The following is a 26,613-nucleotide window of genomic DNA, read 5'->3' on the forward strand; positions in this document are numbered from 1 at the left end:
AAAAAAAAAAAAAAGAGTGGGGATAGTGGGGATAGAAGATGATATAGAGATTTCATTTGTGGATGAACATACAACAGTCACTTATTCTCAACACGCTGGCTGCTGCACAAAAGAAACTTCTCCGGCCAATGTTAAAGGCAAGATTGAAATCTGTGGGTACAACTGTAAAGATTTAGAAGGAGGTTTGACATCTTGCCCATTTAAATAGCTCTCCCTTCCTGGAGCCTATGACCTCCTTTGCCATGGGCTTCACATGTATCAGGTCAGGTTTACCATGTCAGGTGCATTTTTCTTCTTTGGAGCATGCCCCAAATCTAATTAGAAGGCACTTGTTTGCCTTCCCAATCATCATGCCACGAATATGCCAGTGGGCACATCTTGTTTGGCAAGTCAATCCCGTAACATTCAGGGTTCACCACTGGATAATTCCATTAGTGCTTTTCCTTCTGCAGCCTGCATAGCTCCATCTAGCATTCTGAAATGTAGCCAACAGAAATAAAATCTTCAGTCCAGTTCTGGCTTGATTTCTACAACCTAAGTATGACGTGTCTTCATAATATCAAGTTTTACTATCTCATCAGTTACCAGACGTAATGACAATAGCCTATGCTGTTGGGGAAGCCCTGTATCCCACACCTGGTACTGAGTACCAAAGTAACTTTAGTGGCCTGAACATAGTGTGAAAATATTAAAATTAGAAAGCTGTTGATTGGGGGAACTCAGCTCCTACTCTACCCCCCAAAATAAATTGCAAATCATATCTTTTGGATGGTTTTGAGAACTCTGTGCCCTCCTCATCCCCAGAAACATGTTTTCCACAGAAAATCCAAGTAGGTCTAAACATAGACAGTGGTGACTAAGACCCCATGTAGCCTCAATCAGAACTGCACCTAAGTAGTTCTCTGGCCTCTCCTGCTTTGCCCTCCTGGTGTTACTAGGAGGATCTTGCATCTACTCCAACTCCTGATTCTGAGACACCCTCTCTTGTGGTCTTGTGATTACTTAGAGTTAACCCTGCTCACCCAATATTGTCACTGTCCTCGCCTCCCAGTGTCCCATACCATCCACCTCTGCTGATTTTCAGGATAACCATTTAGGACTGATCCTTGCCCCCATAAATGGATGCTCCAAGCATCTTCAACAATGCCTCCTTCTCCTTCTACCAAGCATAAAAAGAATGGGGTGTGAAGAATGGACAGTGAACTCCTGCTGAAGCTCCTAATAAAGGACATTTGGAAGCCCAGGCACCACTTCTTTTAGGGCTTTTTCATTACAGTCCCTTTAGCCCCCCGGCTGACAGCCTGATAATTCTCTCTGAACACAAGAGCGTTGGCTGCTGCTGGAGCTGCTCTTAACACTGTCCTTGCAAAAGATTCCAGGATAAAAGATTAGAGTGGGGACAGACGCCTAGAAAAGGTGTCCTCCCTGCCTCCCCCTCCTCTTCTTCCTCTCCTTACTTCTCCATGCATCATCTACTTCCCCTCTATGCTCTCTGCCCCCCTGTTCCTACTCATCATCCTTTTCCTCCTCCCGTCTTCCCTCCCCTCCATTTCTCCTTCCTTATTCCTCCTCCTGACAATTCCTTTTCTTCTCCCTCCTCTTCACTAGCTTTTCCTCCCTATTCTCCATCCTTTCCTCTTCTCTTCTTCCCACTTGTCTTCTTCCTCCTCCTTCCCCTTCTCCCTCCTTCCTTCTCCTTCCTCCTTTTTCCCTCCTCCTCTTCCCTCCTTCCTCTTAATCCTTCTCCCTCCTCCTATCTCTCTCCTCATCTATTCTCCCCCTCCTCTTCCCATCTCTTCTCCCTTTCTCTCTTCTGCCTCTTGTCCTCCCTCACCCTCTCCCACTCTCCTTCATTCCTGTCTGGACCCCTACTTTATGGCTCTTCCTTTCACTCCTCTTCCTCTTCTGTCTCATCTTTTCCTCTTTTGTGTTTTGGCATCAGAAAGAGCCTAATTACAACAGAAAAGTTGAAGAGACAGAGTAAGGGAAAAACCCACTACCCAGAGCTGATTAAAATATCCTCTGTAATCTAATTTGTAAAGCTCAAGTCAGAATAAAAAGGGTTACTTCCACAATTCTAGGCCAATTTTATTTTTAATAAGACTCCTCAGAGAGGTTGCTAAGATCCCACCAGGCTGTGAACTCCAGACCTGCCTGCTACCCCCACTTTCTGCTGCCCTAGGGACCTCATGCACCTCCCCTGCACCTCAGCTCTCCCTATGCCCACCATCTTGTATGGGATGGTGATCCAAGTCCAGGTCATCTGTGGTGCTGTGGGAAGGAGGTGGCAGCTGGCTCCCAGGTTCCTTTCCCTCCCACAGAATGTCTGTGTCTTCAGGGCTGGGATGGGAACAAACTGAGGGCTCAAAACTCAAGTGGACCCCATTCAAGCCCCAGTCCACCACTCACTATCTGTGTGACCCTGTTGTTGTGCCTCTCTGATCCTGGTTTCTTTGTTATAAAATAGTGATTTTTTTTCTGCCCTAAAAAATTACATTACATCTTCTCTAGGAGAAGGGCATGTGGAAAGTTCTGACTGCAGTCATCTCAGATCTATCAGTGACCCACTGTCCACGCTTTGTGGTCTCCCAGGCACACAGACCATGTTACCTCCTTACCTTCCCCAAGCCCATGCTTTGGAAGCTGCATGGAGCCCAATTCAACAGATGAGAGCAACCCTCAGAGACAGAATGAGGCAGATTCGCAGCCCCCAACCTGACACAGAGAGCCATTGACAAACACCTCAGTTTCCAGTTTTGCAGAGCTGTCTGCTGATACTCTGAGGGGTGCTGTTAGCACAATCCCCCCAGGCAGCATGCCCAGCATTAGCAGTACTGAGTCCGCTCGGCACTACTCTCTTTTGTCCCATACTTACGCCAACCTCCCCATCTCCACACAGAGACAGTGTTTACTATGATTACACTGCTAACAGAATGAGAATTCATGAGCTGATGTCTGAAGATGCACAGAGCCTGGCATCTCACATGTGCAGCAAACTATTCGTTTAATAAAATAGGAACCTAGAACTTTGACAGTTGTGGCATCTTGCTTTGAAGTGTGGGTGAGAGGCATGGGCTTCCAAGAGATTCCCAAGAGGGAGACTGTAAGAGCCAACCTTAGAAAATGAAAGAAGGGGGCTGAAGAGATGGCTCAGACGTTAAGAGTGCTGGCTGTTCTTCCAGAGGTCCTGAGCTCAATTCCCAGCAACCATGTGGTGGCTCACAACCATCTGCAATGAGATCTGATGCTCTTTTCTGGTGTGTCTAAAGACAGCTACCGTGTACTCATGTAGATAAAATAAATAAATATTTTTTTTTAAAAAGGAAAGAAGACTCTAGGTAGGGATGGCTACCAGATGGTCCTGCTAAGGCTCTATACTAATCACCAATCGCCTGGATTGCCAGGTTGAACTAGAACCATATGCTTCACTTGCTTCACCTGAGCAAGTGAAGTTAGGTGGGAGTCGAACACGGAGAAGGGATTTGGCACACTTCATGGTGACTGAGGTTCATCCAGAAGGTCAGCACTGGGGTTGCATAAGAGAAAGTCTGGAGTCTGGAGTCTCATGCAAGCCCCTGAAAGAGGGGGACTTGGCTACAGTTGGGTCCTCTGGACAGCCTGGCTCTGATTCCAGAGCAGTGAAGGGCACTGCTAGCCACACTGACTGACCACTGTGCTTCGTTCTCCACAGGCCAAGTCTACTCCTTCAGCCAGCAACCCCAGGACCAAGTGGTGGTGTCAGGACAGCCAGTGACTCTGCTGTGTGCTATCCCTGAGTATGATGGCTTCGTCCTGTGGATCAAAGATGGCCTGGCTCTGGGTGTAGGCAGAGACCTTTCAAGTGAGTACTTCCAGATTCCCCCACCCATACAAAAAGGCTCAGTACATACACTGCCTCACCCTATCTGTCCCACTATGGAACTCCATGTTCCATTCGTGGCTCAAATATCCAGCCAGCTCTGCGACTCTCCTGACAGCCCAGACCTGGATCTAGATTCCCGAGGAACCCAGGTGCCTCAGGCTAAGAGTACCGATTCTCCACTCTGATGGCTGGTCCCAAACCCGAACAGAATTCATTCCAAAGCCAATGTGATCACCACGAAGTCTGATTTCCAAACATCATGCACTCCCGTTTCTTGGCCCTAAATGAATCCTCATTTATCAAAGCATGATCCAGCTTCCCACCCAAGGAGAGAGCCAATGAACTGAAAACTCACAAGAAAATCTGCTTCTCCCAGGATTCATTTCATAATGGGAAGAAAAGACAGGGAAGGGTTTATATTAACTGCCAACCTTGTTCAGCCACTGGGGCAAGCTGCACCATGGGGGCCTCCTGCAGCTGCTACTGACTGGCACATCAACTCTGTAGTTTGTGCCAGGCCATATCATTTGGTAACTACTTTGTGTGGATATTTCAGAAGCTCATCCAAACAACTTGCCAACCTACCCTTTCCCCAGGACATAAAAAAAAAAAAAAAAAATGCAGCCATTCCATGTTACTTGACCATTCTGTCATTACTCCACCCTGGGCTGGGCGCGCAACGGGCTGATTGCTGGGCTGAAATGCATGATGAAATTCAGAAGGATGGATCTGGGTGTCACTCACCTGTCATCTGGGAACGTCTAGGGGTAGTGGATGGATGAGAGGTATGCATTCAACAGGGAAGTAGTTTCTCCTCATTCATGCTGTACAGCTGCAGGAAAATAAAAATCGAAGTGCACTCGGAAACAATGGGGCTGGGAAATTAATATTTTAAAATATGAGTTATGCCTTGCCAAAAAAATGTATATTGAAACATTATAACAATGGTCAATAGCAGTCATGGGCCTAATGCTGCCGCCCAGCTGAGCAGAGATAAAACACCCGAAAATAACTCCAAAATATACTGCGCTGCCATAAAGTTTAAGTGTTATGGGAGCCAGCCAACTTCAGAGATGCTCAGTTCTAGGGTACTCATCTCTCAGTACCCTAGAGAGATGGGGGAATATGATGACCTTCCCAAATGAGGATTGCTTATGCTCTGGACAGTCATGAGCTTGGAACGACACTAGGACTAATGAAGAGGGCTGTCTGGGCACCCAGTCAGCGGTTATCAGCCTTTTTTCAGGACCTTGTCTCATCAGGTCAGTGGCCAAGTAGAAGTCCCGGTCATTTGGGACAGATCATAGCATTGACATCAAGGCACAGATAATTGCATCTCTGATCTGAAGCTCCATGCCTGGTTCTCTAGGATCCAGGATCTGGGTGCTAGTGCTAACGTCAAGTTGACCCATGGCCTGAGCTGGCCTCCTCTCCAGCCTGACTCAGTCACTAAGGAAGATGGACCCTAGACTCTCCTGCAGAGCCCATAAGCTCAGGCCCCTGAGAAATATCTGTCCTGTGTTTAATCATCTATCCACAAAACACCATGCTGACAATAATGATGATAGGTTCTCACAGGTTCCATACATACCACTGGCTGGCCTGGTACAAAAGGGACAGCACAGAATACAGCTGAATTCAGCAAAGACTTGGTGAGTGCATAAGACAGGGGAACTGAGAGCCAGTGTCGCAGGACTTCCTGGTGCTGTGGCTCTGTCCTCTTCCATTTTAACCATGTTACCCAACTCAGTATAGCAGGCATGAGTCTCTCGCTGACACATTAGTGTCTTTCTGGTCATGGAGGCTGAGATACCAGAAAGAAAATGTTTGCCAGTACATTCTCGGGTGCAGAGAGAGCATTTTCTCCTAAAAGGTACTTCTCAGATGTCTCATGAATCCATGGTTATCCACAGGGAGGAAAAGGGTATACCCCCTTTAATTGAAAAGGGAACAGAGTAACAGTTGAAGAAAACAAATTGACTCAACTATCTTACCAATCTAATTGGATGAGACCTTGTCTGCTCTATTCCAAGAACAGACACCTCTACTCTACCTTCATGCTATTTGTACTTTTTTCACTCTGTGTGTGTGTTATGTGTGTGTGTGTGTGTGTGTGTGTGTGTGTGTGTGTGTGTGTGTGTACCCATGTGTATTACCTTGGGGCTTTTATTGTTGTAAAGAGACACCATGACCACAGTAACTCTTACAAAAGAAAGCTTTTAACTGGGACTGGCTTATAGTTTCATAAGTTTAGTCCAGTAACATCATGGTGGGAAGCATAGCAGCATGAAGGTAGACATAGTGCTGGTGAAGGAGCTGAGAGTTCTACATCTGGATCCTCGGGCAGTATGAAGAGAGTAACACCGGGCCTGGCTTGAGCATTTGAAACCTCAAAGCCTACCTTCAGTGGCACACTTCCTCCAATAAAACCACACCTACTCTAACAAGGCCACACCCCCTAGTAGTACTACTGTCTACTGAGCTTAGGGAGGCCTTTTCATTCAAACCACCTTTATAGAATAAGCCAGAGGTCAATGTTGGCTGTCTTCTTCAGTCAGACAGGTTTTTTCACTGAACCTAGAGCTTAGCAGTTGGCCAGACTGACTGGACAGTAAGCCACAGGGATTTACTGGTCTCTGTTCCTTGCTCCCAGTACCACCACACTCAACTTTTTGTGGCTCGAGATCTGAACATGGATCCTCATGCCTGCACTGAGCCATCTCCTTTTCTCTGCCATCATTTGTATTTAAATTAACATGTATAGAGGATAGGGTGGGCATGGTAACTGATACCTGTAATTTTAGCACTTGGGGAGGTCAGTGCAAAACTGACATAAGTTCAAAGCCAGCTTACATAGATTATCCTGTTGTAATTTCCACCTATACGGCCCCCACTTTGCTGATATGGAAGCTGAGGCCCAACAGAGCTAAAGCTCCAGGTAACAGAGCAAGGAAGAGATGAGTGGGAGTTTGAACCTACACACCATGACCTAGACGCTCTGAATCTTTGTCTCCTTTGAAAATACAGAGCAAGGATACCGCGGACAGAGCTACAGATTCCTAGGAAGCTGTGTTCCTGTGTGTGTTTTCCAAAGAAGCTGCCAGTCCTTGAGATAGCATCGTAGCTCCCTGCCTAATTAGGCAAATACAAACAAACCCATCACTGATGTTTTCCACAGCTCATGAGAGTGAAATCCTGTTGCTGATGGCTTGTAAGACAACAACAATGAAAACAAAACAAAACAAAAAATCCAGTCCCATCCAAGATGCCTGCAGGGGGACAGACTTAACTGCAGAACAGCAGGACGGGAGCTGGGCTGGAGGGTAGGGTGGACAGCTGCACAGAGGCCAGCAGCAGTTGGCAACCCTGCTTCATCTCCTTGGATTTACTCCCTTTGCCCATCAGAAGAAGGCAGGCAAGTGGGAGGTGGGTAGGCAATGTCCTTCTTCGGTGCAGCTGATCCTTGGCATCATTTTGGTTGGCCTGGCTTAGCTGTGGAAAGCAGGGTCTTTTAGTGCCATGACGAGAACAACATGGTCTCAGTTGTAGAAGAGCCCACAGAATATGTTGTCAAACCTTTTGGAAGTCCGTGGATCCCCACCTCAATGACCAAGGATAGGCACCAATGGGTCCTGGTACAGTCACCCACCCTGTCCCATTTCTCATCCACCCTTAGCTTATCCAGAGTGAATGAGGAATGAAAGCAACCAGGGCAGAACCAAAAGAAGGAGCCCATGAATGATCCAATAGTGCAAAGGCTGTGGGGAAAGCAAAACTCAGTCCAGGAGTAGATGGATAACATCCTGATAGCTCGAACGAAGAGGCTTAGTGCCCAAGACCACAGAGAGAGCAAGGGCCTGTCTATGGCCACGGCTGTAGTCTGTGTTTGCATTCATCCTGCTGGCCGCAGCAACTGCTGAATGATTCATTGCCTTCAAACTTTTACTTATCTATTATTCATCACCAGTGTGTATGTATTGCGGCCCCAAATTCCTAAGTGTCCTGAGTGCCTCCTAAGTGCTTAATCAGGCCCTGGGGCCTGGGGGTGGGAGGTAGGAATGCCCAGAAATGGGCAGGTATGGTGCATGGTACATGGTGCATGGTGCCCAGCTTTCCTGGATGTTCTGTACTCTTAGATTCATGGGACAAAACTCCCCTGAAGTCACTCTTGACGCCTTCTGAGTAAATAAATCCCTTGTCCCTTCTTCTGTTTTTCTTTTGCTTTCTCTTTTATTTGTGAATCTCAGATTGTCTTTCTCCCTCCCCTCTCTCCAATCTTTCTCTCTCTACTCCCTCTCCTTTCTCCCCCCTCCCCACCTCTGCATCGCATTACCAAACAGTACTGAATATGGATAGCATCTTCCCAGAGCCAATACCCCATAGCCATGCCTGCCTGATCAGCATGTCCAATGCTTTGTCTCTAACACTGACTACTCCCATTTTCCTTAGAACTTAGAATCACAGGTGTATACACACACACACACACACACACACACTGAAATTCTTGCTTTTATGTTGGGTTTCACAGAGATCAAAGGCCTGAGCAAGGGCCAGTTGGCTCCCACTGTCCTGCCTCCTGCCTCTTTGTCACCGCCCCACTCCCTCCCATTCCCCCTGAGCTAGGAAGGGAGGTGTTACTGTTCTCTTTTCCCTCTGAAGACCCAATCATTTTAGCCCATGAAATAAATTAGCAATACACAGGCAAACAGGAGGAAACGTGGGAGTCATCCATAAAGTAAAAGGATCAATAAAGGGGCCTGAAGGTTGGGGCTCTGGTAGCACACTGAGGGAGCCAATGAGATGGCTCAGCAAGTAAAGGTGTCTGTTGCTATGCCTGAGGACCTGAGGTCCATCCTTGGGACCAACATGATAGAGAGAACTGACACCCACAAGTCCTCTGACCTCCATGTGAGTGGCATATCTATGTTCACACACACACACATACAAAGAAACAAACAAGCAAGTAAAAAAGAGAAAAAAGGAATTTTTAAAAAAAATAAAGAAACAAAAGTCTGGGGTTGTTGGGGGTAAATGGCCCTGTGAGTTAGGGAAGGAACCAAGAAGGAAGCTACTCTGAGGTCTTACTATAGAAATAAAGCTTCCAGTGTATTTAGTCACCAAAAGGCCACCTGAGCTCAGCTCTACCCAGGCCAGGCATCAGACCCTCTAGCCAACTTTCCAGAAGGATTTGCCTCTGGCAGAAAGGAAGAAGTCAGATAGGAAGACCTCTGCCTGAGCCACTGTTCACTAGATGTGTATTTCCTTTTGCAAGAGAGATTTTTTTTTTAAGCCATTCAATCTAAAAGGTCACAACATCTCCAAATGCCCCACCTCCTGGAAATTGGCAACCAGGCTATTCTGATCTCTTACAGCTCTCTGCTTTCTCTCCAGGTTACCCCCAGTACCTGGTGGTGGGGAACCACCTCTCAGGAGAACATCACCTGAAGATCCTGAGGGCTGAGCTGCAGGATGATGCCATATATGAGTGCCAGGCCATCCAGGCTGCCATCCGGTCCCGCCCTGCGCGACTCACAGTCCTGGGTAAGTCACCTACATGCAAGCATGCATGGATGGCATGAGGACTCTGAGACGCACCAACAGTTCAGCTGCTGGAGGATCCTTCTACAAAGTTAGTCATGGGAGACTCACCTTTGGGTTTCATTCCATCTGGCTCCACCTACTTCTGCCCTCTTCTCTCTCTTCCCATTCAAAGGGGACAGGTAAATGTCCCCTACCTTAGGAAATCATATTGCCACCAGCCTATTATTGTCCTCCCCCATGTATTTGGAGGCACTTTGGGGAATACATGAGGGTCCTAGGTGCTCTGCAGTGTACATGAGGCCAGGCCTGCTGCAGCACTGCTTGTCTAGAAAAGACTCTGACAGAATCTGAAGACCTTTCTTCCAGAACTGACCTCCAAAAGAGCCAGCAAAGCTCTATATGTCCTGATCCCTCTTAAAAATGAGCCTCAAGTGTAGTCCCCCATGACTTCAGTGTGCACAAGGATCAGCAAAGACCCTTGTTCCAGAGGCTTTCCACCCTGGTCCCCTCGGAGTCCTGGTTCTCAGGGCATTCCAGTGTGATTTCATTTCATGTCCTTACTCTTACAATTTCCCACCTTGATCTATTTTTTTTTTTCAAATGTTGCTGGGCAACCTTCCTAAAAAGGTCTCCATTCCCCCATTAGGACAGGCCTGCCAGAAGATGTGGTGAGGTGGGGACTTGCTCGATGGCGCCTTAAGCTTTCCAATTTTGGTTAAGAGTTCAGTCCTGTCACCTCCTTCCTCTGGCTACATTTTCCAGAGAAAAAGGCTGTAGGGAAACCGTCCTTTCACATAAGTGATAATCATTTGTGGTTTCAAAGCAGTTCCCAGCAGCTCTCAAAGCTCATCCAGCCTGGGTCACAGATTGTTACTCCAGTGAGAAACTGAGGCTCAGAAAAGCAGAAGGTCTGGACCAGGGTCTCCCTGCCTGAGCTCTTTGTTCTACCTCTGCGGCCTCCTAGGGTTGCATCTCTGCCAGGTCCACGTGGATAGGGCCTGGGTAGGCAAGAGAGAGAAGCCCCAGCCTGGCCTTGGCTGCCTCCTGGCAGCTGCTATGGAGCGCTGATGACAGAGTCAGCAGCTGGGATGCTACTCATGCTCTGAGATGAAATATTTAAGAGCGTGTCGGGTTATCTTCAGATCTACACAGCTAAACACAAGGGGTGCATGATTCCATCTACAACAGCAGACAGGCCACAGAGGACCATTTAGCAGCTTGGCCTTGAGCGGAGGCTGAGAGGGTCAGCTTCAGAACCTCACCCACCCCAATCTGGGAGCTAGCTATGCCTGGCAGAAAAGAGGTAGGAAAGCCCTTTGCAGAGCAGAGGGGTTTGAAGATGGGGACCAGGCAAGATATGCTTTACAGGAGAGACAAGGACACTACAGGTAGCAGGAGCCATTTTCTTTTCCCCCTTGAGATTGGGGCTAAGTTGAGAAAGGATTGCCCTGTAGGGCTGAGAGAGGAGACGGGGAAGCCTGGGTGTGTTTCCTGGTTGGCGCATGGACTGCAAACTGGCAGAACAGAGCTGCCATGTGAAGCTGCAGGATGTTCACCTTCAGATACTACTCAGCTTCTGTCCTCAGAAAACTTTCCTCTGCTTCCTCACTCCCTCCATGAGACTGCCAGAGAGTGCTGGAAAGAGAGGACCTAGGCGTGATCCGTTCCAGGGACACCATGCAGGAGCTGAAACAGGAGCTACCTTGCCCTAGAGATACAGGAGACTCACGAGCCAAGCCTGGACACTTAAGCCTCCTCACTCCCTACAATCTCAGTTAATCAACAAAGTACACTGAAGCTATACTGAAGCTCCATATTATTGCATATGCTTTACTGATAAACTTTTGGGGAGACTCAGAGAGGCAAAGATGTGCGCAGACTGTCGCACAGCTTAATTAACATTTCAAATCGAATCCACATTTCCTAGCTCCAGACCAATGCTCCTTGCCCAGTCTTCTGGATCCCAAATGCCAGCAGAATGTCATCTGTCCTCCTGGTTAAAAGCCAGCCTTCTCAGAACAGGGCCTTGGGATTCAATCTGAACAGACCCAAATTTGTTTTGGGGTCACCTCTAAAAGACATTCATTCTTCTCTGTGTGTCTGTCAAAGCCTTGGCCTGGCACTGGGCCTAGGGCATGGAGCTGGGTTCGTGTGTTTGGGATATTTGCTGGTCAGCTGGAAGACTAAATGGTAACGGCCCATCAGGGTACTCTGAGTGGATTCCTGCAGAGGGAACGGAAGCTCCTTACATCAGCCATTTTCCCAAGCAAACTGGATCTGGGGGTGGGGGGACGGCTACCAGGCTTCACATTCAGGGCTTCAGCTATTTCTGCAGGGGGAGAGTTTCCACTTCCCAGCCTCAGGGAGTCTGAGGGTCTCTGCTAGTCTTCCAGATCCTCTGTAGGCTCCTGATAGTGCAGGGATCCCCCTCCTAGCACCTCTAACCGGTAGCCAACCTTGCCACTGGAAAGGGTTCCTGGTCTGGGGATAAAACAGATAACAATGGTTGTTAAGGACCCTTAAGGTTGCTAAAGCTGCTTTCCTTCCCAACTAGCCAAGGCCCCCTACTAGCTACAGTCTGATACCTCAGCCCAGGAAAGTGTCTGGGCCAGTTCCCTGAGGAGGGGAGCTTTCCCTGTGTTCCAGGAATAGGAGAGCTTCCTAATTTACTCTGTATTTGCCTGAGATAGATTTTTAATTAAATAAAGTAAGAGCTTGATTAGAACCTGCAGAAGATGTGAGGGCAGAATCAGATGGTATTCCGGCAAAATCGCAAAGCAAACACTCTGGCTGGAACACAGGGAGTCCCCCTGGAGGTCTTCCATCAAAGCGCCAAGTGAGGAGGGCAAATACGAGAGATTATATAGCCAGCAGATGTGCACTGTTAAAATATGCATCTGTGGGCAATGAGCTCAAAGAAGCCAGGGGGCCAGCTCTCCAAGCCTGCCTATCTCAGGGAGGGAATGGGGACCAGCCCAGCAGCCAAGCCCAGAGTCACAGACACATTAATTAGCGTTGTGTTTGCAGCACTCAGATGTAATCAGGCAAGAAGTGACTGAGCAGAGCTTTCCCTTCCCTGGGAGGCAGAGGAGAAAGGAGCCAGAGAACAAGGGGGTGAGGGGGAGTGAATTGTACCTATGAAGCTGAGCACCCCAGACAAGGAAGCTATAACCCTGGTTATAGTCGCTTGAGTTCCCCCCAGCAATCCAGCCAGCTGCCAAGGGCTACCCTTGACTCAGCCCATGTCAGCACCAAGATCTTTCCAGACACGCATCAACTCAGGAAGTCCTGCTATCCAGGAAAGAACCTCAGATTTCAAGTCAGCTGTGTGACCCTGACACCATTACTCAACCTCTCTGGGTCCCAGTTTCTTGGCCTGTGAAATATGAAGTGATGACTAAACAAACAGTGTCTAAGAATTATTCAGCTCCCAAAAGCCTTATTTCCAGTCAAAAGAATCCAGTATGGTATGCTGCACCAACTATTTTAGGAAAATGGGCCATTCCCCACTGGAGCCAAGATCCAAGTGGTGCCTGAGGCAGAGAAGGTAACTGCTCGAGATGTTTTAGACAGCAGTCCACCTTGAAGCTAGGAACCAAGACCTCAAAAAGTCCCGTCAGACCTTGGGCCAAGCCTCCCTTGGGTACCCAGCTTTCACACACCCTTAGCCATCTCTGCGGCAGCTCGGCTTAGATCAGCAGTTCTCATCCTATGAGTCACAGCCCCTTTGGGGGGTCAGACGACCCTTTCACAGGGGTCATATGTCAGATATCTTGCATTTCAGATATTTACATTATGATTCATAACAGTAGCAACATTACAGTTATGATTATCAATAGAAATCATTTACTGTATTAAAGGGTCACAACATTAGCTTAAGAATCGGTGGCTTAGATGGACGCCACAAGACCCATACATACATGCGTAGAGCTATGGAACTGGAGGAGGAACCCTGTGGAGGAGGAACCCTGGATGAGGAAAGAGCGTGCCATCTAACAAAAAATTGTGTGGCACTCCATCCATCTTAAAACAATATACCAATGTTTGCATGCCAGTACCTACACTCGTACCATGAGCAGGAGCTTCAGGGTCAGGACTGTAGGGCACCATTACACTTGATCTTTCCAAATGCCAGAAGACTCAGGTAGCCAAGACTTCCACCATAGAGGAAGTGAAGACCATGGGTTTGATCATGAAATGTGTCCCCAATGCTTTTCATTTCTAGTTGTTCACGATTCCTCAGTAAGTGGAAGACAAAGCCATCTTTGGAGCAGTGAAGCTTATATTTAGCCGGGTACAAGGCAGCTGACAAATGACAGTCAGATTCAGCAAGTAAACTGTGTCATTAGAATGTTTCCAGGTAATAAATGCCATGCAAAGGAAACGAGTAAGCTGAGGAAGGAGGACCACAGTGAGAAAAGGAGGTTGGATGTCTGCTTGTTATTAAAAGGGCTTTGCCCGGGCCGTTCTCCCATGTCCTTGTCCTCCTAGCCCAGTCTAATGTTCACTCTGCTATCTTTGAGGCTCCCATTAGAAGTCAGGTTTTCTAACCAAACATGAGTATGTTTAAGATAGAAACTAAGTCAGTGAAGATAAAGAGAGTAATCTTTCACAGTGCCATCAAGTCCCAGACGCTGAGAGCGCAAACTGATACTCTCCTTAACATGTCTCCCACAGAATGGGCAGCAATTCTGAATTAGTTACTTCTCTTGTTGTTGTGACAAAATGACAGACAGAAGCAACCTAACTCAGAGAGGATTTGTTTCAGCCTAGAGCTTAAGGGGATAAGGCACGGCAGATGGGACAAGTTTAGCCCAAGGGGTAAGTGTCGCTGGCCAGGTTTCTTCACACCCGTGGAGATCAGAAGCCGAGAGAGGAATGAATGTTCATACTCAGCTCCCCCCCTTTTTTTATTCCTTTTATTGTATGGTCCACCTCCTCAGTGGATAGAGCCACCTACATTCAGGCTGGGTGTTTCCTCCTTCATTAATTCTCTCTAAAAACACTCTCACACACATGCCCAAAGGTGTGACTCCTAAAGGTTCTAAATCTAGTCAAGTTAGCAATGAAGATTAGCCATCACAAGCTCTCAGTTCTTAATTCCAAAACTATAAAAGGCTACAGAGAGGAGCTGTGACTAACTTGAGCACTTCCAATCATGGATGTAGAGCTGATACAGTACAGATGAGCACTGGCTTCTAGATGGTTCTGAATCTAGGTACTGGTTGGGACAACCCCACCCTGAGCTACTTGATATAAAATGATACATATGTAGGGACAGTTGAAACATTTCAGAGAAGTAGGGGGAATTTGTCTCCATACAACAGGACCCAGAATGCCTGCCATGACCCATAAGGTCCCTGACATGTGTCATCTTCCTTCTCCCCAGTATCATTCATAACCCCTTAGCCCCCAAACACCTGCTTTGCTCACAGTGCTTCAGAGCCTGCCTCCAGCCCTTCCTACAGCTATTTCTGCATCTTCCCTTGGCTAAATGCTGTCTATCTGACAAGATACACTTCAGGCATCACCTCTTCTAGGAAGATCATTCCTGAAGATCTCGTAGCCTGACTATTGTCCTCTGTGCTTCTTCTGTCATCTGTAGGCTCCATGGCAACAACATCTTATATTGAGAGTGACTTTTTTTTCTGTCTGCTTCTAACATGGAGCCTGACAGGAGCATTTAGCAATCTTCATACCTGGCCTGGAAATACACACTGGGTGTTCAGTGAATGTCATTATGGCAATTGAAGCAACAGGGCTTGGGGACAGCTAGAGGAAGGATAGTGTAAGCAGAGAGTGGTGCCATGCTCACATGAATAGCGTGGCTTGGCGTTGTATGATATGGTATTGTATGGTGTGATTCAGAGTAATTATTATATTGTATAGTGTTATATGTGTTATAACACATATATGCATTGTGTGGTGTGAGGTCCTGCGACACAGTATTATATTGTAGATACTGTGTTTTTTGGGGGTGATATTATATGGTATGGTATTGTATGACATGATATTGTGCCATGTTGGTGTTGTGTGATATGGTGTTTTGTGGTGTGGTAGTGTGTGGTGTGGTATGGTGTCGAATGGTGTAGCCCTATGTGGTGTGGTAGTATGTAGTATGACCGTATGTGGTTTTGTATGGTGTAGTATCAAACGGTGTGGGTCTATGTAGAATGGTATGGTGTCTTGCGCTGTTTGGTTGTATAGTGTGATATTGTAGTACCTAGTGTTCTGTTGGGTTGTGTAGCATGTCATGGCGTGGTATAGTGTGGTGTGATGTGACACGGTGTGGTGTGGTATGTTGGATAATAGTTGGAGAGCCACTAGAGCCTCTCATGGTTTAGAGCTCAGACTCTGGAAGCCAGATTGTCCGCACTTAGAAAGCTGGCTGTATTCCTTTACCAGCTGTGTAACCTTGATCAAGTTACTCAGCTCCCCTGTGCCTGCATATGAAGCGGGAGACATAACCATAGTGTCTTCGTGGTGACAAGAATGACTTAATGAAGCAGCATATGCAAGCATGTCTCAAAATAGTGCCTGATCCACAGCAAGACATGAAAGCATATGGCTGTTATTATATTATCTAGTTCTATTGCTGCTATTACTGTTCAGTGCCGAGAATCACCACCCAGCAAACCCTCCTTCCCAGATCACCAGCTTCAGGCCTAGAGAAGCTCCTTCACAGAAACAGCAGGCAGGAAGCTGGATTCCCGGAGGTCCCTCCCAGGCACATGCAGGGAAGACAAGCGGAATTGATTCTTTATCTCCTTATTAAGTCTGTTTAGCCTGGGCTGTGGCCTGGTCTTAGGTGCTGTATCTCATTTGGGCTGTGTGCCTGTTTCCTGCCACATTCATTACCCTCAATCACTCCTGAATAGGTGCAGCAAACAAGCCAGAAATGGGAGAGGAGAGAGAAAAAAAATCACACAGAAAAACATACTTATCTACCCAAGTTCCATCTGGGAGGCAGCCTGGGTAGTCTGCACCATCTCTGGGACACTCCACTGGACACCAGGCTCTTCCCTCGCTTGCTGTGCCCTTCCGGGTGGCCCAGACCACCCCTAGTACCCTCCCATTCCCTTCCTTTTAGCCATTACCCACTCCTTCTTTTCTGGTGTAACTCTTCTTACCTGCTCTCTCAGGTGACAAAATGAACAAGACTAAAAGCTATGGAGTTGCCAGACTGACTGACTGAAACCCTTCTCTTCTAAATTCAAAGACTCGGGCTCAGGAGTTCAAGACAGTGATCTCTGGGATCTACAATTGGGTTCTGTGCCACCCTGAGTATCTACACCATAATTAATGAGGCCAGGGGAGATAAGGGAACTCCTGGCTTACAGAATGCTGACCTACAGGGTTGGGTCACTCTGTGACACTTGTCATTTACACCTCTTTGGACATGGGGCTCCTCCCTAGCTAGAACCATCTACCATGGAGAGAAGCCATCAGAGAACTAAACCACTCCCACAGTTCCTGGAGACCTAGAGAGCCAGCAGGGCTTGAGACAAACATGAACCATCTACCATGGAGAGACACCATCAGAGAACTAAACCACTCCCACAGCTCCAGGAGGCCTATAGGGCCATCACGGCTTGAGGCATACCTGAAGCTTTCATTCCCTGCCCACACACCGGGTAGACAGCAGAGGCAGACAGGCTACTCTTCAAGAGCTGAGAAGCCAGTACCAGGCCTGTACTTCACAAGTGAGCTGGAAGCCTAATGTGGCCTGTCCAGAGCCTCACTATTTAAAGCTGGAAGTGACATTCCAAAAGGACCTCCCCTAAGCTTCTTGGATTTTCAAACCAAGGACAGGGAAAAGCAGGGAGCTCCCAAGGAGCGCAGGGAGCTCCCAAGGAGCGCAGTTGGGATCTGCTGCACACACAAGGGAACTCAGTCTCCTGCCTTGAGACCTCACCGTCTTAATACTTTCCATCTACCCACCTCAGTGTCCCCATCTCCACCTCCAGGGGACTGAGGCCCACCAGGGCATGCCCCTAAAGTGTGATGTCACCATACCCAGAACAGTGGCAACTCTCCAGGTCCACACAGAACAGGAGGTCCAGCCAGGGACTCAAAATCACACATTCTCTGATTGTGTCACTAAGAATGCCCGGATCTCTCATTAAGAAACTCACCGATGCTTTGGTATTTCCAGCTGATAAAATGGCTCACCTCCCATAACTCACTCCTCGGAGGAACACCGAGTAATACACCAACACCTGTGCCCTCATCCTGTATCTGAAATCTTTTGTTCTACTTCCTTTACTCCTATGTCATCCTAAACATCCTCTCACCTACCCCTAGCCCTGCCACTGCCCAGTGTGAGATACAGCACCACGGTGTTTAACAGCTCTGGCAACCTTCTCCCTGGTAGATCCAGGAGCTTGAAAAGGTGAAGTGGAAATCCATCCCACACTTTACCTGTGACACTCACATAGCCATTCAGGATTTGGGGGTCCACACAAAGGGTATTGTTCCCTGAGTCCCTCTTCCCTGGCTTCTGAGAGCAAGGATAATATACTGTACTTTCACAGTTTTAGTCAAGCATGACCCTGAGCCATGCAGAGTATGCGTACCTACTCAGCAAATGTCACACCACAGAGATCTGCAAAAGTCAAGACCAAATCCTCTGGAGTCTCTCTTCGGTGTAAGACCAGCAGCTCCATGGCTTCCCTGTGCAACCTCCAGGGATCAGCTGCCTGCAGAAAACCCTGGTCTAGCCTACCTTTCGTGGGGCTAGTTCCTCTGGCATGGGTTGCTTCTAATATCCAGGCAGAGCTACCTCTGTCCTGCCACCCTGCCAGATTTCTTGTTCAGGATATCTAGATAATTACTGGCCATTTGAACAAACTCCTGCTCATGCACCTGTAACCATACACATAGACACCTTGGTCTCTGAATATACACACATGGGTACTATGTGTCCCTACACACAGGGAATAAGAGTGCAGCTACATGATCAGTGCCCACCTAGTAGAAAAATGTGAGAATGTTGATCAAAGGGATCAGTCGCTGTTGGAAAATGGACCCGTTCTTGTGAGGTGACAAAGGTATTAACTCTTACCCTTTGTCAGCCCCAGAGAAGAAAGGGGCAGATAGAAAGCCAGTTCATCAGTTTGAGTCTGCTTCTCTATTGATTTCCCCCAATGACAAATGAAATGCAGAGAAGGAGTCACTGCAGATAGGAGTGGAGCAGAAATACCATGCCACACATGAATGAACCGTCCCTTTCCTGTCCTGGCATCCTGGTGTCAGCCCTGGGACTCTGAGCCAGCCCAGGGTGAGTCTAGAAAGACTGAGTTGGACAGGGAGCCCTCTAAGGGCTAAAAATAGCTCATCGCTGCTCTGCTCTGACCTCAGCCCAGGCCTGAGATGAGGCTTTCATGGCAAATTATGGATTTAAAACTGGCAATGAATCCCCATTACAGCATGAAATGAGAAAGGAAAACGCCGTTCAACAGAAGCCTTTCCCCGGCGGCCAGTGGGCTGAGGGAGGGTGGGGCTTTAGGAAAGATTTAGCGGCAAAGTTACACATCCACACACCCCACTCTAGGAGCGTATTCACAGAGGTCATAGACAAGGTGAGTGGGGACCTGGGAGAGTGGGCAGGGCCCCAACCCAAAGGGGGCAACCACCACTTCATACAAGGCCAAAATACAACAGAGGCAGGAGGCATGCAATGCCCTGTGGCCAGAAGCTAGGTCCAGACAGTAATAGGTTCTCTTTGTCTTTTGAGGGGAGGTAGGCTGGGGGGGGGGGGGGGGGGCAGGGGTTTGTGCAGATGTGTGTATGTGCATATAGGCACAGCTGCATGCAGAAGCCAGAGGTCAATGCTGAGTGTCTTGATCCATCCCTCTCCAGACTTTTCTCTTTTTTTTAGGCAGGGTCTCTTGCTGAACTTGTACTCACTAACTTAATTAAGGTGGCTAACTGTGAGCTTCCAGGGACCCATCTGTTTCTTCATCCTCCCATCCTCTCAACCCAGGACTGTTGTTACAGATGTACATGCCCAGCTGTTTCTGTGCTTGCTAGAAATCTGATCTCAGGTCCTCAAGCCTACACAGGACCCTTTACCAATTGAGCCAACTCTCCAGCATCCAGTGATTAATTTTATGTAGAAAAAAGATGGCACACTGTAAGTGAAGAGACAACTCAGTGGCTATGGACACTTGTTCTTGTAGAGGACCCAGGCTCTGTTCCTAAAATCTACAGGCAGCCTATCTGCAACCCTATGTAACTCCAGTTACATAGGATGTGGCGCCCTCTTCTGGTCTCTACAGATACCAGGCTTGCACACAATTCATGTCCATAAATGCAGGCAAAGCACGCATGCACATATCTTGTTGCTTCTGGAGTGGGGATGGCCACAGCTCTGTTACTGTGTTGCTTCAATTGGTCCAGCCATGTGCATATGGGTATCTATGAGGCCTTTACAAGCTTCCCCAGGAATCAGTACAGCTCTGGAAGCTATCTTCCTCATACCATCCCCACAGGTTCTAGGGATGGCTAACACAACCAGGGACAGGACAAACACTGCAGATCCTTAGGAGACCCAGCTGAGCCTCATGTCTCCCTCTATATCCAACGTCCAGCCATTTACTCTGATACACTGACCTAGGGGCACCAGCAGAATTGTCATCACCTTGAGAGAAGACACATTAAAAACAACTGCAGGAAGTGCTGAGAGGTCAGTACATCCTGATAGACACAGACCCAGTCCTTGGTTCAGGCATTTAAAGATATAAGGTATGTACTAAATGCACATTTAAATGAACAGGGGGAGGGGCTGGGAAGATGGCTCAGTGGTTAACTGCTTGCTGTGCAGAAGTGAGGAACAGAGGTCACCACATAAATGCTAAGTGAGGGTGGTGTCTCATCTGTAATTCCAGCCTTGGAAAGCAGAGACAGGAGATTCCCCACAGCAAATTGGCTAGTGGGACTAGCCATTATCAGTGAGCTCTGGGTTTGATTGAAAGACTCTGCCTCATTGACTATGGTGGAAGAGCAGAGAGATCTAGACCAATTCCCAACATCAACCTCTTGTATTGTATACACACTCAAATGTCTGTATATTCACACACATCTGTGCCTACACATGTGTAAGCACACATGAGAAAAGATGGAAAAAGGAAAAAATTAAGTGGGGAAAAAACTAAGTGGGGAAGTTGCCGCAGAGAAGACTTGAAAGGGAGACGCTCGCTCTCAAATATTTGAAGAAGGAAAATAGATTTATTTCATGGAGCTCAAGAGCGGAACCAGGCTGGGCAAGATGTGTTTTATCTTAGCAATTAAAACTGAGAGTCTGAGCTTAGTGAAGTGGTAAGCGCTCTGTCTCTTGGAGTATTCAAGCAGACACTGAGTTTCCCGAGTGCCGGTTTCTACAGGGATAAAATGAATTTATCCACAGATGGAGTATCTTATTCTGGGACAGAGCTCTAGGAATTGGGGGTCTGCCCTTAGGGAGAGGACAATGCAGAGAAGACCTAGAATCACATCAAGATGTCCCCCTTTAACGAGTATCTCCAAAAAAACACAGTATGCCATGGCTCTACAGACAGAACTCTCCCCACCAGTGGAATATCATCCCGGATCAAAAGTCAGAGAATATGTAAAGACACAGTGCTACCTCCAGGGTGGTGGTCTGGTTGCAAGAGGAGTCACAGACAGCAGAAGTCATTGAGTAACAACGAAACCTTATGTAGGCTGCAAACCTGTTAACAAGATCTTGATGTGCCATGGGCATGTCATGATATGATGCAGAGCATACAGACTGTTAAAAGGGGAGGCAAAGCCTAGTATGACCTTGGTAATGTCAACCTCATGCCATGAACACCAGCTGCAAAAATAGCTCACCATCTAAAGAGCATACTGAAAGGTCCAGGCAATGCCAGTAAGACACAGGCACCTCCCTAAAGGAAGCCCAACTTGGACAGTATCCTATGTGGTTTAATATGGAGTGGGAAGGGCTTTTCACCAAGATGAAAGGCAAGCTGAGACTTGGTGCAATTGTAACTGAGTGCATCAAGGCTCCCATCAGGAAGAAAAGGCGTATGCTGGGATGGTACAGGACATGACAACGTGTCAGAGCAGGGGCGGCAGCTTCATCAGAGCTGGGATACCCATGCTCAAGACAGTGGCATCCACTCACAGGCAATTCTGATCATCAGACCAGATTGCTGATAAGCATAGCAATAGGACCTAGCTTCAAACCTCCATCCCCAAATCTGTTGCTCCCAGACCTCAGGCAGCTGCCCCTGGATATGCGCCACTGGGCACATCATCTGTCCACAGAAATGGCAGGGTATCAGCTGTTTCTGAGTGGGGGAAAAGAAAAACAAAGACAAGTCCAGTTAGTTCCTCTGTATGCCTTCCAGGGCCCCATTAGTTCACATGTGAGCATTCCCTTACCCTCTTGCCAACTCTATCAGGCAGGCTCGTGTCACCAGAGAGGCCCATTACGGTGCCCAGGCTCACAGAAGAAAGGGAAGGAGCCAGAATCAGAACTGGCCCTCTCCAAATGCTGTGCAGACTCACAACTGCTTGTTTCCCTCCCACATTCAATCATGGTTGGAGGCTAGGACTCCACGCAGCCTCTGGGAGCTGTAGAAGCCTTTCAGAACCCTCATGGCCCACAGAGTCAGAGTTTTATCCTAAGAGTTTTATCCCAGAGTTTTATCTAAAGGTTCCAGAAAGCCCTTCCTGGCAGGCCCTGTCCCTTAGTGAACCTGGAAGCCAGACAACCACATCAACCTTCTGTCCCCTAGAGTCCCATTGATGGCTGCTTCGCTCTCTTCTCGCCACATCTCTCAGGGCTTGACTGCTGCCCTGGCTATATGGAACAGGTTTTTCACAGACCTGAGAAACTCACACACACAGCTGGCCCCCTCGCACAAGAATAGACAGCTGAGCCCTACAACCTGAGAAGATTAACAAAACACTTGCCTTTTCACAAATTGGTCAAATGTTTATATAAAGGAGATCGTCCCATGTAAATATGTCAGGAAAGGCTGGGAGATGGCACAGATGGCATCTGGCGATGGTGGTGATGAGAAGGGAGAAGGAGGAGGGCCATACACCTTCTCCAGAAAAGCTGGCTCTGCTCTAACCCAAACACTCCACTTCATCTGCTCACTTCCTCCCACACACAGTCACTAGGACACAGGAGATAACCCATTTTATAGATGGATCAACTTAGGCCAGATTCTGCCTCCCAGAGTTCTGCATCCACAAAAGTATCCGAAATTATTGCATCTGTATACAGGCTTTTTTCTTGTCCTTATTCCCTAAATAATACAGTGTAATTATTATCCGTGTGACACTTACATTGCATCCAGCATGGTGAGCTGCCTACAGAGCATATACAGGATACAGGAGGATATACACAGGATATATATAAATATTGTGTCACTTCATATAATGAACATAAGCATTCATGAATTTTGATATCCAAGAGAGCCTTTTGTCAAACATATTCCTAATTATTCTGTTCCTTTTGGTGATATAGAAGTAATTTTTCACCCTATAACCCTATTTTTGAATTGTCCATTGGTAGTATAGAAATATAATTGGTTTTGTATAGATGGAGTCACTTGTCAATAAACTCCTTCATCTGGTAAAAATGTATTTAATACGCCTGAGCTGCCAAGCATCCTTGCTTCGCCACATGGTGCATTGTAGAGTAACAGTCACATACCTTCACAAACATGGGCTGCTTGGGAACTGTGGCTCACTGCCCAGCCTCTTGAGAGTGAGGAAACACACCCGCCAGCCCAGGAAAAGGCAACTCAAAGTGCAGTTTGCCCTGGATGCAAGCTGCTGTCACACCTTCATAAAACAGAAAAAAGAAGAGTCATTAGTTGAATCATCATACTGTAATCCAGGGACTCTATGTACATGGATCTTGGATCCTGTGACCTTAATGACTGTTTTTTTTTTTTAAGTCTAATTGTTTTTTTCTGAATTCTATAAGATTTTCTGCATACAGAATCATCTTGTATGAACATAAAGACTGTTTAATTCTTTCCCGTTCTTTAGCCATTCATCCTTATTGTACCAGCCACAACTTCCAGGCCAATGCTGAATGCAAGTGGTAAGAACAGACACTCTAGTTTGGTTTCCAAGATTACAGAAAATCATCTCACCACACTATGTCATGCCAGCTGAATAGTTTCCATCAATGCTGTGAATCAGGTTAAAGTACCCATATGTTCCTACTTTGTTGAGATGATGTCTTATTTAATTCTTAACTGACATACAAAGCTCTGCGTGTTCGTGGGGTACAGTGTGATGCTTCAAAATATTCATATGTTATACAGTGATCAAAGGTAATTAGCATATCCACCACCTCAAATATTCAGAATCTCTTTGTGGCAAGAGCGTTGGTATCCCCTGGTTTAGCTATCTTAAAATGCGTGTGACAATATTGCTAACCATGGTCATCCTACTGTGTAACATGACACCAGAACTTATTTGTCCTATCAAATTATAACTTTGTACTGATGAGTACTCTGTTGAGAGTCATTGTCTTAAATAGTGTCAGATTCTGTGATATGCTTTTCTGCTTTCTTAACATAATCATATGGAGTTCGTTCCTTATTCTACTAATGTGCTCTATTAATTGGAAATTACCCAACAACCCTTCAATTCTCAGGACTAGAGCATCCCATGGTCACTGTGTGGTGTGTCTTACATTTGCTAACACTTTGTTGAGTAATTTTCATCTATATTCATGATGGACAGCAGCCCCTAGCTCCCTTTTCCTATAATACCCTCATCTGTCTTTAGAATCTGAGTGTTTATCGGTCTTGTAGAATGAGGTGCAAAGTTTCCCTCTTCTGTTTTTCTGTAAAGTTCCATGGAGGAATGATTCTAGTTACTAGAATTCGCCAGTAAAGCTATCTAAGTCCAAGGCTGCTGTTATGGGAAGGTTCTCATTATTAATTCAATTTCTCTATTTGGCCAATTCAGACTCCTCTCTGGAATTTAGCCTTTGTACAAAGCCTTGTGGAAGGGAAGCAGTTAGCTGTCTATCTACCAAATCCACCTCCCAACCTCAGCCTTGAAAACATCAGAATTGCAAAAGGATTCTTAACAGAGGAGAAACAGGATCTGACACACACAAACACACACACACACACACACACACATGCTGGGGTTGTGGACAGATTATAAGGGGACATGGGATAGAGACCTATGGAGAGGCTGCTATGGTCAGCTTCTATGGACCAGGACAGTGTGGAGATGCAGAGCTGATGTTCAAGGAAGGAACCCAGCTTGTTGCCAACATTTCTGCCATGGGCCTTTAAGCTCCATAAAATAGGATGCAAAATTCAGAATGTTTGCAAGCATTTCTGAGATGAGCTCTACAGTCTCACCCCCTAAAATTTAAGAATGATTGTTCTAGACCAATCTTCTGGCCAGTTCAGACTGCTGTGACAAACAGCAAGCTGTGGGTGGCTTAAGTATTCATTCCGCACAGTTCTGAAGTTGGTCTTCATTCTAAGAGCAGGGCACCGGCAGGACAGGGCTCTGCTGAGCACTTGCTTTTAGGTCCCTACCAGTCCTTGCCTGGGGCATGACCACAGACAGGGACTCCTTCTTTTACTAGGGACACTAACACCACTGAGAGAGGACTACTGCTCTCATGATATCATCTAACACAGATCTCTTCCCAAACACCTCATCTGTAAACATTTTTCCATTAAGCGTTGGGATTTCAGCATCTGCTGTGACCACACCACCCAGAACCCACCAGATTTTATCTCACTTTGGAAGCTCAGCAGGGCTGGGCCTGATTCAGATTTGGATGGAAGAGTTTTAACATGTGATTTGGGGTTCAGGATATCCATAGACAATCAACTCACACTAGCCCACCTCTGCAGTTTGGGGGAATTGTAATTCGGAAAGGTTGAAGTACTGCCTCACATCCTCCTAACTAAGTGGATATAAAGCCAGAGCTGTTCAACAGCTGTGTGCCCAGCAGTGAAAAATTACCTCATGGGATGTACAATCAAAACACCCCACCCCAACCCACCCCTGCCTAAACCAATGAGACCATTCTTCCCGACTTGGGTCTTACAGAGAGAGCAGGTGCACCAACTTGGATCCTGTTCCTCTTCCAGCCTCCAGTGCCCACCTGCCTCCCAGGCTAGGACCCCACCCTGGTGTCCACATCACCTGGATAGCTGCTGCCATCACCCAACCCCAACCGCTCCCGGAAGGTCTAAGAGCAGGCCTGCCACCAGCCCAGCACCCTTTGCATTCAAGAGCTCAGCAAAGCTATCGCTTATCTGCCTACGAAAATGAGTCTTTGGTTATTATCTATATGGAGATCTTATCTAAACAGATTCGGGTGGCAAGAACAGAGAGGAAAATAATTAAAGGGGGAGGAGGTGAAATGTTGACATTATTATTACTTAAGTGCTGCAAAGCTTTTAGTTTGTGGGTTTTTTTTTTACCGGTGACACCAACGAGGGGCGGGGTTGGAGGGAAATCAGCTGGGCCGATTATCTAAGCTGCACACCCGCTCACCCCTCTGCCTCACTGCCTGTAAATCTTATTAAACAGCTTCCATTGGCAAGACAGAAAAATAATTAAGGCAAAGGTGGGTGAAATGTTGATGTTATTACTGTAATGCAATGGCCTGTTCAGCTCCTACACCAATGAAATGCAACAGAGGGAAATCAGTTTGCAAGATTACCTTTCGGAGGTGCTAAACGGAGCCTCAGGAAGCTGAATTCTGAGTAAAGAATAGTGACAGGCCAGGAACGCTTCCAAACCTGTGTCCGTCTCTTAGGAGCCTTTAAGCCCACAATTTACCTTTTGACTGTGTTCTATTTTCTCACAAATCCTTTATTTCGCACTTACTGAGTGACTAGAGACACCACACCAAAGAGAGAAAAGGAGAGATTGAGTCTCCAGCCACTAGTCCTAAAATCCCATAACTGAAAACGGTTCTCCAGGGAAGCCGGTTTTAACACTCACTGGAAGTCAGGGACTAATTGAATTATTTTTCCTCCAAGGCGTGCACTTCTAGAGGCAATGACTTCTGACCACACCCATCTCAGCCTGCCAGGGGGCATGAAGGGGATCATCAAGACAGCCCCAGACTCATACAGTCTGTTTTAGAATGCCTTCCCATAGATGTGCAGGTCGAATGAGGCAGATATCAGGCATATTCTGTACAGGGCAACAGGGGTTTGTAGCTTAGT

At 47.1% G+C, this 26,613-nt stretch overlaps 1 protein-coding gene across 5 annotated transcripts in view; it reads left to right on the top strand.

Annotated features, from left to right (window-relative positions):
• Window positions 1-26,613, top strand: part of Kirrel3 (kirre like nephrin family adhesion molecule 3) — a 553,650-nt gene that overhangs the window by 452,338 nt on the left and 74,699 nt on the right. For all 5 annotated transcript variants that reach the window (XM_031344058.1, XM_031344060.1, XM_031344059.1 and 2 more), the window contains exons 3-4: window positions 3,692-3,841; window positions 9,254-9,403. In XM_031344058.1, coding sequence (XP_031199918.1) covers window positions 3,692-3,841; window positions 9,254-9,403 — 300 coding nt within the window. The remainder of the gene's footprint in view (window positions 1-3,691; window positions 3,842-9,253; window positions 9,404-26,613) is intronic.

This window comes from Mastomys coucha, unplaced genomic scaffold (assembly GCF_008632895.1).
Source record: "Mastomys coucha isolate ucsf_1 unplaced genomic scaffold, UCSF_Mcou_1 pScaffold23, whole genome shotgun sequence".
Lineage (NCBI taxonomy): Eukaryota > Metazoa > Chordata > Mammalia > Rodentia > Muridae > Mastomys > Mastomys coucha.